The 15,300-nt window shown below is 46.2% G+C and overlaps 1 protein-coding gene across 2 annotated transcripts in view; it reads left to right on the top strand.

Moving 5' to 3' along the window:
- The first annotated feature begins 1,048 nt into the window (after positions 1–1,048).
- Positions 1,049–15,300, top strand: part of DCX (doublecortin) — a 111,200-nt gene continuing 96,948 nt past the window's right edge. Inside the window, exons 1-2 of one of the 2 annotated variants that reach the window (XM_054039875.1) lie at positions 1,049–1,262; positions 2,821–3,211. In XM_054039875.1, coding sequence (XP_053895850.1) covers positions 2,848–3,211 — 364 coding nt within the window. In that variant the 5' untranslated portion in view covers positions 1,049–1,262; positions 2,821–2,847. The remainder of the gene's footprint in view (positions 1,263–2,820; positions 3,212–15,300) is intronic. The other variant, XM_054039876.1, reaches the window with a different exon arrangement.

The raw sequence follows: 15,300 nt of genomic DNA, 5'->3' as shown, positions 1-15,300 counted from the left end.
CCCAGAACCACATCTGTTGGGCTGATTTGGATCAAATGACTCAACTCTGTAACCTTCTGTAATTTCAGGGAATTTGGACTCATATTCTGGATTTGGCCAGATATTAACAAACCAACAATGTTGGTTAGGATACAGGAAATACAGCTCACCAGTCAAAATGCTTGCAAGGTAACTTTTATTTAGTTTAAGGTTAATCAGATCCACTATCAGCAAAACCTCAGATCCCACTTGGAGATATGATTCAATGAAACAGAGACACTAGGATGAGATTTCTAAAAATTGCTCTGGAAATACAAATTATAATTTTACACACAGCTACCTAATTTGTAACTATTCGCTTAGATTATCCATGAGAGCTGCCACATGGCCCAGATCAGTGGTTCATGTAGTCCAGTATCCCATCTCTCAGAGTGGCCGGTACCAGATGAGATGGTTTAGCAAAAGGTGCAAGAAACCCCACAGTGAAGAGTTATGGAAAAGTTTACTTACAGAGACGTTCCCTGCTTACTCCTTTTAGTTAGTGGTCAGCTTATGCTAGATACTCAACTTGAAGGTTTATATCCTGTATACACATCAAAAATAGCTTAGTTGTGGAAGTTCTGTAACGCAGAAAAATGATATGGGGCAAAAAAAGATGCCGATCCATTGAGCACAATTCTCTTTTCACTTACACGGGTGTAAATCAGGATGAGCTAGTGTGAAACCGTCAGAGAAGAATCAGGCTCCTCTGCCTATTGTCAACTCTGGCTTTCTTTTCCTCACTTTTTTGACACAAAAGTCAAAACTGGTTGCACATTATAGGATTGCAGCCATTACCCCACTGCAACTGAAACCCAAAAGGCTGCTGCATAAGCCTAACTGCATTTTTTTTTTCAAATTGGGGCTAGATGATTAGTGCTTTCCAGATGATTAGATCATATGAAGTCAATGGGAGCTTTGCCTAAAAAAGCAGAGGGCAATGACTTCAACATTTGTCCCATTAGCTCCCCCTCCCGCTCCTCCCGCCCCCATTAATGTAACCAGAACTGGAATGAATCTATTCTTTTTGTTTAAAATACAGATTAAACTTTAAACTAATAATTGATCATCAGGGTGAAAAACACTGAGGCAAAGTTAACATTAAAGGGGTGAACAAGGCACTAGGACCTAGGAGAAGTCTCATCCACCCTGGCAGGAATTTCTTGCTTGGAGCTCAGACAACAAAGGCAGAGTGAGACTGGTTTTCTTTCTCTCAGCATCTCCACCCTACGAGCTGAAAACCGGTGAGTAGCGCTTTAGAGTGATTTCCATGCAGAAAGTAACAGATGTCACATACAAAGGGAAAAGAGAAACCTCTTTCTTTTTGTACATTACAGCATCTGCAGTTTCCAAAAAACCTTAAAACCTCTGATTCATGTTTAAAGTTGCTTGCATATTTCATTGTTTCATGCATGACATTAAAATACATATCTCACAATTTGCACTGCTGAAAAAAATATGTGCAACTCGCTGTTTATGTAAAAACTGCCTGCATAACCCACTACTGCTTTGCTACATGTCAGAGACAATAATGAGATCTTCCACAGGTCATGGTGACATTGTAAAATACTGAAAAAAGGGACTGGCTCCAGAAAATCTGATGGGTGGGGGAATGATAGCAACAGCTTTTCCTAGGGTTTGTACCTGATTGCTGAGCCATCGGATTTTAATCCCATTTCTGTTTTGTATGAACACACTGCTACCATATGTGAGTTGCATATTAATAGTTTTGCCCAGAGTGACAGCTTTGCAAGGTTTCCCATTTTATAGGGTTGGGGGTGTTCTTTTGGTACTGAGTTCAGTTTAAAGAGAACACAAAAATCACTGATCATTGGATTTGATCTCCAACTCAGTGCAATCTCTGTATTTTGCCCATAAAACTGCTTCTCTCTTTCCCGCTGTAATACATTTCAGATCAGAACAATGAAAGGTGTGCTTGCAGTGGCGTGATGTGGATACTTTGACAGGGACAATTTCCACAATTAAATCACTTCCTTAAGGGTAGGGGGAATAAAACAACAAACAAAAAGACTCATTTTTTTTTCTTCCTATTACCAGAAACAAACCCAGGAAGGACTGGTGAATTGACAATTGTTTATCGAACCCTCATTTCAATGAAAAAAATTTCAGTCATTTCTTCTTGGAAATGTAGGATGGTGTCAGAAATTGATTGATGGGCTGGGAGGGGGCTGCTGGGTGGGGGGAGTTTAGTATCTGGTTGCTAGTCTTTATTGAACAGACTGTCACAAAGAAACTGGCTACTCCCTTGTGACTGTTCTTTCGTAAATACCAGTTTGTTCCCATTTCAAATATTCAGATACTCTTGTTACTTCTGCAAATCTACAGATTGAAACCTAACTCCTTGGGATCTGCTTGTTCTCTGCTGCAAGGGAAAGTCTCCCGACGCGCAGGAGGTTTAATTAATTGCCAGCCTTTGTTGTTTGGGTGGGATTTTTGGTTTTTGTTAGTAATTTTCATGTATCTCTTCAGCCCAAGGTCTCAATTCACTACACTTCAAAACTGCATGGAACTTAAATGTGCTAAAACCAGGCTGCTATTTAAAAATACATTTCCCTCCCCGCAATGGGTGGGTCATTTCCAAAAATGCCCCTACCTCCTCCAGCCCCAGAACTGATGTGAAGCTAGATCAGGGCAGGACATGGGTCACTTTGAAAATAAACTGCTTCTGTTCATTCAAAGAAAAGCCAAGGTCTTGTGGGTATGTAATTTCTGTCTGGATTTGGGGCCTGATCAGTCTAATATCTCATATGCATTCCTTCCTCCCCATTCCCCTCCACTCAGCTTCAGATCTTTAGGGTTCACCAAACTATGGAACTTGATTTTGGACACTTTGACGAAAGAGATAAGACGTCCAGAAACATGCGAGGCTCACGTATGAATGGATTGCCCAGCCCCACTCACAGTGCTCACTGTAGCTTCTACCGAACCAGGACCTTACAGGCACTGAGTAATGAGAAGAAAGCAAAGAAGGTGCGTTTCTATCGCAATGGGGACCGCTACTTCAAGGGGATTGTGTATGCCGTGTCCTCCGACCGCTTCCGAAGCTTTGATGCTTTGCTGGCTGACCTGACCCGTTCTCTGTCTGATAACATTAACCTGCCTCAGGGAGTTCGCTACATCTACACCATCGATGGGACCAGAAAGATTGGGAGCATGGATGAACTGGAAGAAGGTAATTAGCATGATATGCTGATCGCTTTATGGTGCAGTGAGGAGGGGCTGGGGGAGGGGAAATTAATCTGCACCATTCAGATGTGACTCTAAGGTCACATTTCTTTAGCGTTCAATAGATTATACTGTAATGTCAGCTGTATTGTGTATCTATTGAATGCCTACCCAGAGCTTCGGGGAGGTGACTGTAGGGAGTTTTATTGCTCTAGAAAAATAAAATAAAAAATACAAATACAAAGATGAGGCAATTGGATAGAAAACATGTGCATGTCTGTCTGAAGGGGGTGTACCTGCCTGCCTGCTTGAGAGGTGTGGAGGAGTCTGTGGAGGGATGGTTCGGTAAATATGTGTGTAGGGATAGGCATGTCTGTAGGGGTGTGTCTACGTGGGGGGAGCTGGGTCTGTAGGGGCATATCTGTGCATTGGGGGGACGTGCGCCGTGTGTGCGGTGGGGAGATGTGCGCCGTGTGTCTCTAGGGGCGTGTCTCTGCATTGAGGGGGATGTGTGCAGTGTGTCTGTGCAGTGCCGACATGTGAGCTGTGTGTCTATGTGTTGGGGATGCATGTCTGCGAAGTGTCTGTAGGGGCTTGTGGGTGCAGTGGGGGGATATGTGCAGTGTGTCTCTGCACCAGGGCAGTGTGTGCACTGTCTAGAGGACTTGTCTGCACATTGGAGGGAGGTGTGTGTGCAGTGTGTCTGTGCAGTGGCGACATGTGAGCAATGTGTCTGTAGGGGCGTGTCTGTGTGTTAGGGGGATGTGCACAGTGTCTGTAGGGGCCTGTCTGTGCGGTGGGGGGATGTGCACAGTGTCTGTAGGGGCATGTCTGCGCTTTGGGGGGATGTGCGCAGTGTCTGTAGGGGCGTGTCTGTGTGTTGGGGGATGTGTGCAGTGTCTGTAGGGGCCTGTCTGTGCGGTGGGGGGATGTGCACAGTGTCTGTAGGGGCATGTCTGCGCTTTGGGGGGATGTGCGCAGTGTCTGTAGGGGCGTGTCTGTGTGTTGGGGGATGTGTGCAGTGTCTGTAGGGGCGTGTCTGCACTTTGGGGGGTGTGCGCAGTGTCTGTAGGGGCGTGTTGTGTGCGGTGGGGGGATGTGTGCAGTGTTTGTAGGGGAGTGTCTGCGCTTTGGGGGAATGTGCGCAGTGTTTGTAGGGGTGTGTCTGTGCAGTGGGGGGATGTGCGCAGTGTCTGTAGGGGCATGTCTGCGTGTTGGTGGGGATGTGTGCAGTGTCTGTAGGGACGTGTCTGTGTGTTGGGGGGATGTGTGCAGTGTCTGTAGGGGCGTGTCTGCACTTTGGGGGATGTGCGCAGTGTTTGTAGGGGTGTGTCTATGTGTTAGGGGGATGTGCGCAGTGTTTATAGGGGCATGTCTGTGTGTTGGGGGGATGATGCGCAGTGTGCGCAGGGGTGTGTCTGCATATTGTGGGGGATGTGTGCAGTGTCTGCAGGGGTGTGTCAGGACAGTGGGGGGATGTGCGCAGGTTTGTAGGGGTGTGCCTGCACGGTTGGGGGATGTGTGCAGTGTTTGTAGGGGTGTGTCTGTGTAGCGGGAGGATGTGCGCAGTGTCTCTAGGGGTGTGTCTGTGCTGTGGGGGGGGATGTGCGCAGTGTCTCTAGGGGTGTGTCTGTGCTGTGTGGGGGATGTGCGCAGTGTCTCTAGGGGTGTGTCTGTGCTGTGTGGGGGATGTGCGCAGTGTCTCTTGGGGTGTGTCTGTGTAGCGGGAGGATGTGCGCAGTGTGTGCAGGGGCGTGTCTGCGTGTTGGGGGGATGTGTGCAGTGTCTGTAGGGGCGTGTCTGTGCTGTGTGGGGGATGTGCGCAGTGTTTGTAGGGGTGTGTCTGTGCTGTGTGGGGGATGTGCGCAGTGTCTGTAGGGGTGTGTCTGTGCTGTGTGGGGGATGTGCGCAGTGTCTCTAGGGGTGTGTCTGTGCTGTGTGGGGGATGTGTGCAGTGTCTGTAGGGGTGTGTCTGTGCTGTGTGGGGGATGTGCGCAGTGTCTGTAGGGGTGTGTCTGTGCTGTGTGGGGGATGTGCGCAGTGTCTCTAGGGGTGTGTCTGTGCTGTGTGGGGGATGTGCGCAGTGTCTCTAGGGGTGTGTCTGTGCTGTGGGGGGGGGTGCGCAGTGTCTGTAGGGGCGTGTCTGCGTGTTGGGGGGATGTGTGCAGTGTCTGTAGGGGCATGTCTGTGCTGCGGCAGGGGGAGGTGCGCAGTATTTGTAGGGGCGTGTCTCTGGGTTGAGGGGGATGTACGCCGTGTGTTTGTAGGGGTGTGTCTGTGGGTTGGGGTGTGTGTGGACAGTGTGTCTGTAGGGGTGTGTCTGCACCTTGGGAGGGATGTGTTCAGTGTCTGTGGGTTGGGGTGTGTGTGGACAGCATTTGTGTAGTGTGTGTATCTGTGCAAGAATGTGTGCATTGACACTAACGGCTATTTTAGTGGTTTGTGGTAGGCCTTGGTACCTGTTTGTGTGTAGGTTATCTATGGAATTGTTGAATTGCAGACTATTCCAAACTGTTTCTAAAACTGAGATTCAGGATGAAATCTGGTCAGCTCAGAACGTGGGCAGGTTGTTCAGTTTCCTCTCAGTAAACCGGAGTTATTTTGGCCCCGTGAGTTACCTCTGACCCAATGAGCTGCCATCTTTAATGATGTCACACTCTGGAGACAAAGCCGCCTGAAGTCAAGACAGGAAATAATATCATTACATGGTCAGAGCTTCATTTCGTTCCCAGGAGCAATGCCATGGCGGGGGAGGAGAGGGTGTCTGCAGTTGGCATAGTTGTGTATAATGAATGAAAAGGACACCCGCAGTAATTCTTATGCTCTCTTCTCAATTAGAAATTTAGACACTTGGTTCTTTCTTATCTGGATTCACCGAGTTGAAGCTATTTTGGTATTGTTAGGAAGCAGGTTGGCGGCATTTTCATTCAAACAGACCTTCTGGCTCATTTGATGAGACTATAGGAAAGACACGAGGCCCCTTCCTTTTATTAGGAAGCAGCAGGTTTTAATGAATAAGACACTGGCCTGCACATTAAGAGGAGGTTGGTTCTGTGCTGAGTTTTGCCTGTGATTCATTGTGTGAGCTTGAGGAAGGCTCTATACCCCCACCCACCCTTCACCTGCATTTTCTCACCTGTAGAATGGGGATATGGATACTTGTTTGCCTTTGTAATGCACTTTGTGTTCTATGGATGAAAACGTATTAGAATAAGTAATATACTAAGTAGTATTACTTTGGGAACTTCACTAGCAAAGATACAGAGATGATAGAATAATACAACTTCCCTACTACAATTAGATAAAGAACAGATGTCAAACAGATGGAGGTGTGAGGGTTTTTTTAAACTAATTATTATGTCATATATTTAGTGTCAGTCTTTCAGGATGTCCAAAATAGTCGCCAGAGGAACGGTGCCAGCCACATTTTTCTAGGTTTCACTGTTTATTGTAACTTTTCCATTTTCAGTAATAGCTTCATAAAAAGGAAACATCACATTTCCTGTTCCATTGGTTTATCTATTACGTGTCCTGTTTTTGCAGTGGAGTAGAAGCAAATATCCCTGCCTTTTTATTTTTTAAAATCATTTTGCACTGGCTTCACTGTGCTGCAAGCGGGAATGTTACCCAGCTCCTGGAAAAGTGTTTGTTTAACAGATTAGGTTACAGCAGGGGGTGCTGACATTTTGCCTTTGGTGTGTCACACCAAAATGGCAATAAAAAAGATTTAGCTGCTGACGTGAATTTGAAAAACAAGTACTTATTTAAAATGTGGTTGGCAGAGTCGCACTACAGAACCTCAGCCAACGTACACATGTATCTGAATGGAATGAAAACAAAGAAATCCCCATTCCAATGAATAAAAATGTAAAGTTAATAACCTAATGCCTTTACCAACTACTCCATGATAACAATGTTCCCATGTCACTATGGATAGCCTGCTTGCAGAACACCAACCAGAAAGAGACATTAATGGGTTATAATTTATATTACAGCAGCTGTAGTTGCACTGCAACTGGACTATAATTTTTCACATAATCATTGCAGTTAACTTCTTGCTTATAAGATTGTATTCTAGCACATGCAGGAAAAAAAAACCAAAATGTCAGTAAAGGGATAAAAATTATCTCAATCATATAATTAAGCTTTTATATTAATGGTAACTACATGTATCAAAAAGAATAATTGGAGTGTAATGAAAGCATAATTACAGTCATTGTTTTATAAAGCATAACCTTCAATACAGCAACTAGAACCTGGAAAAAGTAGTTATCAAAGAGCGACTGATCTTCATAGACTTTGCTTTTGTCATAAACACTGAATAACTGAAATTAGTGTTAAGTGTTACATTCTGCATTTTTGATTATAACATCTATATCAGGAGTCGGCAGCCTCTGGCACGCGGCTCTCCAGGGTAAGCACCCTGGCGGGCCGGGACAGTTTGTTTACTTGCTGTGTCGGCAGGTTCGGCCGATCGCGGCTCCCACTGTCCACAGTTTGCCATCCCAGGCCAATGGGGCTGCGGGAAGCGGTGCGGGCCGAGGGATATGGTGGCCGTGGCTTCCCGCAGCCCCCATTGGCCTGGAGCGGCAAACTGCAGCCAGTGGGAGCCGCGATTGGCCGAACTGGCTGACGCGGCAGGTAAACAAACTGGCCCGGCCTGCCAGGATGCTTACCCTGGTGAGCCGTGTGCCAGAGGTTGCCGACCCCTGATCTATATCATGGAAGGCTGTTCTGTAAACAGGGGGTATCAGGGTATTGTAAATACGTTCTTTCTAGGATGCAGGGTCACATTAAGCAATGCTGAACTAACCAAAGTCTTGGAATACTTGTGGCACCTTAGAGACTAACAAATTTATTTGAGCATAAGCTTTCGTGGGTTACAGCCCACTTCTTCGGATGCATAGAATGGAACATATATTGAGGAGATATATATACACATACAGAGAGCATGAAAAGGTGGGAGTTGTCTTACCAACTCTGAGAGGCCAATTAAATAAGAGGAAAAAAAACTTTTGAAGTGATAATCAAGCTAGCCCAGTACAGACAGTTTGATAAGAAGTGTGAGAGTACTTACATGGGGAGATAGATTCAATGTTTGTAATGGCTCAGCCATTCCCAGTCTCTGTTTAAGCCTAAATTGATTGTATCTAATTTGCATATCAATTCAAGCTCAGCAGTTTCTCGTTGGAGTCTGGTTTTGAAGCTTTTTTATTACAAAATTGCCACCCGCAGGTCTGTCACTGAATGACCAGACAGTTTAAATCATTCTCCTACTGGTTTTTGAATGTTATGATTCCTGATGTCAGATTTGTGTCCATTAATTCTTTTGCGTAGAGACTGTCCGGTTTGGCCAATGTACATGGCAGAGGGGCATTGCTGGCACATGATGGCATATATCACATTGGTAGATGTGCAGGTGAACGAGCCCCTGATGGCATGGCTGATGTGATTAGGTCCTATGATAATATCACTTGAATAGATAGGTGGGCAGAGTTGGCATCGGGCTTTGTTGCAAGGATACGTTCCTGGGTCAGTGTTTTTGTTCAGTGATGTGTGATTGCTGGTGACCCAGGGGCTGGGGCAGAGAGGCCCCACCTAACGGAGGGAACCCACATAGGGGCCGGGAGGGCTGAGGTCGGAACCCAAACGGAAGTGGGAAGCCACGTAGGACCAGGGAGGTCTACGGTGGGGACCCAGACCATAGGAGAGGGAAGCAGGTGGCTCCAGTTGGTGGAGGGCCTGCACTTTGAACGAGATTCCCTGAGGGCCCAGCTGTGAAGAGCTCAGGGGCGATAGGGAATTCCCCCCTGAGAGGGTTCTTAATGGGGAGGGTGTGTAGTGGGGCGGACTGCCCCACTCCCTGAGAATTTAGGCTGCAGCAGGCCAGTGGGCCTGTGCAGACGGGCAGCCAATCAGAAGAGGGCTTATTGTGAGCCAATCAGGGCCCAGATTGGAGGCAGCCAATCAGGGCCAGGCTCATCCCTATAAAAAGGCTGCTCAGGGAGAGCGCAGTCAGTCTGTCCCAGGCCTTTGACAGGGGAAGGTCTGTCTCCAGAGCAGGGAGACTAGCACCGCGGACAGCGCAGTGCTGGCCAGGCTCGGGGAGCAAAAGGGCGCTCTAGCCCATAGCCTGCCAGGCTGCAGGCCCTGAAGGGAAGGGCCTAGCAGGTGTAAGGGGCCGTAGGGGAAGCGGCCCAGGGAAGTGGACAGACAAAGGGGAGAGAAGGAGGACAGCAAGGCTGCCACCAGAGGGTCCCTGGGATGGGACCCAGAGTAGAGGGTGGGCCTGGGTCCCCCCTTTCCCCCGTTGCTGTACACCCAGCCATTGGCCATAGACTACGCCAGATCCCTGACAGGCGGGATTAGACTTTGGGGTGTGTGGTTGACCATGGTGGCTGGACATAGAGACTGCTGATTGACACCCCCCTCCCCCGGAAGGGGGTGTGGATGGACTGAAGGGCACTGCCGGAGAGCAGTAGTCCTGAAGAGGACACCGCGGGTTGGTGAGCGACGTGGGCTCAGAAGCCAACCAAGGGTGAGACAATGGGCGGGACACCACCGAGAGAGGGCGCTCCACTGGACTGAGCTAATTCCCATAGGCAAGCAGTAGGAGGTGCCGGGTGGTGAGTCCCAACCCTGATACAGTGAGCAAGTAGTTTTTAAGTGAGGTGAAACTTGGGGGTACACAGGACAAATCAGACTCCTGAAAGGGGTACAGTAGTCTGGAAAGGTTGAGAGTCACTGCTCTAAACCACATTTCCTTAATTTGCTTATGAGAATTTAATGTAGGACTGTGTCAAAAAACCTTACTAAAATAAAGCTATATCACATCTACTACTTCCTCCCCTATCCACTAGTCCAGTAACTCTACCAAAGAAGGAAATTAGATTGGTCTGACACGATTTGTTCATGACAAATTTGTGCTGGCTATTACTTACCTATTATCCATTAGGTGCTTACATGTTGATTGTTTAATAATTTGTTCCAGATGTTAAAGTTAGGCTGATTGGTTTATAATTTCCTGAGTCCCCTTTTTAAAGATAGATACTATGTATGCCCTTCTCCAGCAAACTGGGACCTCACCTGTCCTCCCTGAGTTCTTGAAGATAATCACTAACAGTTCCAAAATTGCTTCAGTTAGTTCCTTAAGTACCATAAGGGTGAATTTTGTCAGGTCTTGCCAACTTTAGATGTATTAAATTATCTAAATATTTTTAACCAGTTCTTTCTCTATTATGGATTGGTTTTTCTTCCCCCTTGTTGTTAATATTAATTGTGTTAAGCATTTGTCATAATTAACCTTTTTAGTGAAGACAAGCAAAATAGGCATTAAACATATCAACCTTCTTGATATAATCAATTAATAGGGCTCTACCAAATTCATGGCCATGAAAAATGTGTCATGGACCATGAAACCTGGTCTCCCCCCATGAAATCTGGTCTTTTATGTGCTTTTACCCTATACAGATTTCAAGGGAGCGATCAGGGTTTCTCAAATTGGGAATCCTGATCCAAAAGGGAGTTGCAGGGGAGTTCCAAGCTTATTTTAAGAGGTCGTGGTATTGCCACCCTTACTTCTGTGTTGCCTTCAGAGCTGGGCAGCTGGAGAGCAGCAGCTGTTGGCCAAGTGCCCAGCTGGGAAGGCCGTGCCCTGCCAGCAGCAGTGCAGAAGTAAGGGTGGCAATACCACACCATGCCACCCTTACTTCTGTGCTGCTACCTTCAGAGCTGGGTGGCCAGAGAGTGGCGGTTGCTGACTGAGGGCCCAGCTCTGCAGGCAGCAGTGAAGAAGTAAGGGTGACAATAACATACCATGACATCCTTACTTCTGCGCTGCTGCTGGCAGCGACTCTGCCTTCAGAGCTGGGCTCCCGGCCAACAGCCGCTGCTCTCCAGCTGCCCAGCTCTGAAGGCAGCGCCACCACCAGCAGCAGCGCAGAAGTAAGGATAGCAATACTACAACCCCCCACTACAATAACCTTGCCCCCTCTCCCCAAATCCTTTTTGGGTTAGGACCCCTATAATTACAACACCATAAAATTTCAGATTTAAATAACTGAAATCACGAAATTTATTATTTTTTAAATCCTGTGACCGTGAAATTGACCAAAATGGACTATGAATTTAGTAGGGCCCTAGTTATTAGCTCTCCTTCCCCAAGAAATAGTGGACCGACACTTCCCTTTGTCTTTCTCTTGCTCCTAATGTATTTATAGAGCCTCCTTTGACTCCAGATTTCTTACCGTACCAAACCCAAGCTCTTCAGCTTCACCTTGAACGTTTGCCATAATCTTTCCCCAATATGGGCTCGTTTTCTGCCTCTCCCCATGTTCTTCCTTGCCCTTAAACCTCCTTCGGTCTCCTTACCCACTTTTAGCTTTGTGCCTTTTATCATTCTGAAAAGGCTACTGCCACTTCTCCTTAGATGGTCTAATCCCCATTGTGCTGATGCTGTATATTAAAGCAGTGCCTTGAGGCACCAACCAAATTGGACACCCCACTGTGCTAGGCACTATACCAGGGGTCGGCAACCTTTCAGAAGTGGAGTGCCGAGTCTTCATTTATTCACTCTAATTTAAGGTTTCGCGTGCCAGTAATACATTTTAATGTTTTTAGAAGGTCTCTTTCTATAAGTCTATATATTATATAACTAAACTATTGGTGTATGTAAAGTAAATAAGGTTTTTAAAATGTTTAAGAAGCTTCATTTAAAATTATATTAAAATGCAGAGCCCGCCCCGGACCAGTGGCCGGGACCCAGACAGTCTGAGTGCCACTGAAAATCAGCTTGTGTGCCACCTTTGGCACCCGTGCCATAGGTTGCCCTCCCCTGCACTATACAAACACATAGGAAGAGACAGTTCCTTCCCAAAGAGTTTACAATCTATATAGACAATGAGTGGGGGAAAAGGGAATATTTGGATTCCTTATTATGCAGATGGGGAACTGAGGTGCAGAGAGATTCAGAGACATGCCCAGGGTTACCCAGGAAGTGTGTGGCAGAGCTGGGGACTGAACCCAAATCTCCTGAATTCCTATCCAGTGCCTTCATTTTTTGCTGAGCCTTCCTTCCCTTGGAAAGTGGTCTATCCTTGTCTGGTTCATGGTTTGGGTTAGGCTGCATTGTTTGATGGTAGATCGTTCACCTGCCCTAGTATCTAGACCTAGGTTCATGCTACTACTGGTCAGAAGCTGGTTTCATTTGTATAATACATCACTGGTGACTTTGGCTAGGGTTTGAGATGAAGTTGAATATGTGCACCAGCTGAAAACTGTGTTATGTTTTACAAAGAGCCTAGTGCATGCTAGAACAGACGGTGTGTTAGTAGGTGTGTTGAAATGCCCATGTGGTGTGTGTGCAATTTACTTAGTTTAAGATTGAAGTTTATTGCACTAACTGAAGGAGGTTCCGGAACCTTTGGAACTAGTGTACATGGCTGGTGTCCTGGAAAAAAACCACCCTAGCATGGGTACTTACATTCTAATAACTAAAATTACTGCTGCATTTCAACTGAATTGTTTTTCACTGTGGCTGACCCAAAATGACTACTGAGTCCCATCCCAAGGTTGACAGGGTGAGTGCCCTCTGTATATACAGGATGTAAAGCACCTTGGGGTCTTGTGGTATGAAAGGCACTATGGGAACATACCATTTGTCTTTTATATAATTGCCTTATTTTATAAGCAAGACCAATAAGCTCCTTTTACTCCTAAACTAAAGACTCTTGTGGGAGAATCTAGAAGAAAAATTCACCCTAAAATTCCATTTTTAAAATGGTGCCTTTTGAAAGTAAATTCTAAGGAACTGGAGAAGTCTGCAGGGCAACAGAAAATCCCGCCTCGTGCCTGAGATGGCACGAAACCCAGGTGGTAGAATCTGAATGGCCAATCCAGCATAATAGAGGTGCTCCAGCAAGGGGCTGAGTCCAATTCCCATTGAAGTCATAAATCCCCAAGAAATGTGAAAGTCAAATGCAATATAAAATGGATGAGCTGTGGGAGCCAAATCGACAACCAGAAGAGTTGGCCTCAGCCCACGAGGGACTATTTATTGGAATAATCCTTGGCAGCTAAATCTTCAAAATGGCCTCAATCCAGCTTCTCCACTCGTGCATGAACATTTTACAGCAGAATTTATTGCACTCACAAAACTAGCTGGTGCAAATTGAGAAGCTGTTTTTTGAAAAGGTGATCTTCCGTCGTCATCAGCTGTTATCAAAGGGAGATTGCCAAGCTAGGTTAAGGCTTAACTGATAGCCTCTACAGTTTAAAGCTCTCACCTCAAGCCTAGTGTTCCTTTAAAAAAAAAAAAAAGTTTAGATGCAATGGAACCTGTGCTTAATTTAAAGCCATAGTGGACTAATTAAATTTGATAGACGGCATAGCTTCTAATGGAAAATACAGTAATTATGACTTAGGCTTTACTTTGAAACTTTAAACCAAATCATTGTCTCTGCCATGACAAAAGGCGTATATCCTTGGACTGGCTTGTGCCATGATAGATGTAATGCAACACTGTAGTTATTTGGCATCGCGTTGAGCGTTTCCACTCCTGCAGCACCTTGGCATCATGACCCAGGTAGCCTGTGCTTCCACTAGCCTGGTGCCATGATAAAGAGAAGTCAATCCTGTGTCGCTTTGGCGCTATGGATTTAACATACATTCTGCAGTGATCTGGTGCCATGAAAGCGAAAGCCTTATTTAATAGCACATTTTTCTTTAAAAAAACAAGTAAAAATGTGCAAATGAGATTTTCCTTTGAGACGAGGAGGTTGCAGAGGTCAATGTGACTATTGTGTTTGGGGCTGTGGGGCTGCCATTTGGAATTCAATGTGTGAATACAACAAAATGGCCGCTCATCATATCTTAATGGATGTGAGCTCCAGCTGCATTATTGAACATGCGTTCAGTTCCTGAATCATAACAGACCTCATCCTGCAAAGACATAGGCACATAAGTATTCATAATGAATTCAATATGACTTAAACTTTAACACGTGTGTGAGCCTTGGCAGGAGTGAGGCCAGGGGGTGGGAGGAAGCTCTCTGCTTTTTGTGTTTGACTCTCAGTACTGTTCTGTGCTCCTCTCCCTCATACCATTTGATAAACTGTGAGTTCCCTCCACCAAACCACACAGTGGTTATTGCAGTTATATTTCTTTGTGTCTGGGGAAGTCCTATACCAGGGATTCTCAAACTTCATTGCACCGCGACCCCCTTCTAACAACAAAAATTACCACATAATCCCTGGAGGGATCGTGCAGCCTGAGCCCACCGGAGCCCTGTGGCCCTGTGTGTGTGTGGGGTGGGGTGGGGGGCAAAGCCCCACTGCCCTGTACGGGGTGGGGGGCAAAACTGAAGCCCAAGAGCTTCAGCCCCAGGCAGAGTGCCTGTACCAGAGCCCCACCACCTAGGGCTGAAACCCGCAGGCTTCGGCTCTGGGCGGCGGGGCTCAGGCTTCAGCTTTGGCCCTGGATCACAGTAAGTCTGAGCCTGCCCTGGGAACCCCATTAAAATGGGGTTGTGACCCACTTTGGGGTCCCGACCCACAGTTTGAGAACCAGTGTCCTATACCTTGACCTCTCATTAGCTACTTAACAAATGTGTGGGTGGAGAAATATCCATTGCCCATGAAAGAAGACCTCATTTGGTAACTCCTGGACAACCCTTTGGTTCTGGAGGTATCACCTCTTCGTGCTTGGAGCGTTCTTATGTTCCCTGAGATGCCTGCCCATTCCTTCTACTGCCCTGTCACACAAGTCATTTGTCATTGTTTGTTTGTTCTCTACCAAATAATGAATCCACAGTAATAGAACTCTATTTTAGCAGATTTGATAGATTGCTGCAAAAATGCCTCCAAGTGGCACATGACAAAAGAGAAAGAAGAGTTTAAAAAGGAACTACCCCTGTGAGGAACTTAATAATAATAATTGGCAACTCAGAGGCCATAAAATATGAGAGGTTGGGACATACATAAAATGAATCCAAGATTTAAAATAACAAACAAAGAGCCCCCCTTCCACATTGCCGTTAAATTTGTGGCTCCGGAAAGAGAGGGGATGATTTTTTCATACAGACCTACTACTGCACCTCAG

The sequence above is a fragment of the Malaclemys terrapin genome, chromosome 9, assembly GCF_027887155.1.
Source record: "Malaclemys terrapin pileata isolate rMalTer1 chromosome 9, rMalTer1.hap1, whole genome shotgun sequence".
In the NCBI taxonomy this organism is placed as follows: domain Eukaryota; kingdom Metazoa; phylum Chordata; order Testudines; family Emydidae; genus Malaclemys; species Malaclemys terrapin.
The sequence above is the reverse complement of the archived record's forward strand: the minus strand, read 5'-3'. Positions and strand labels throughout refer to the sequence as shown.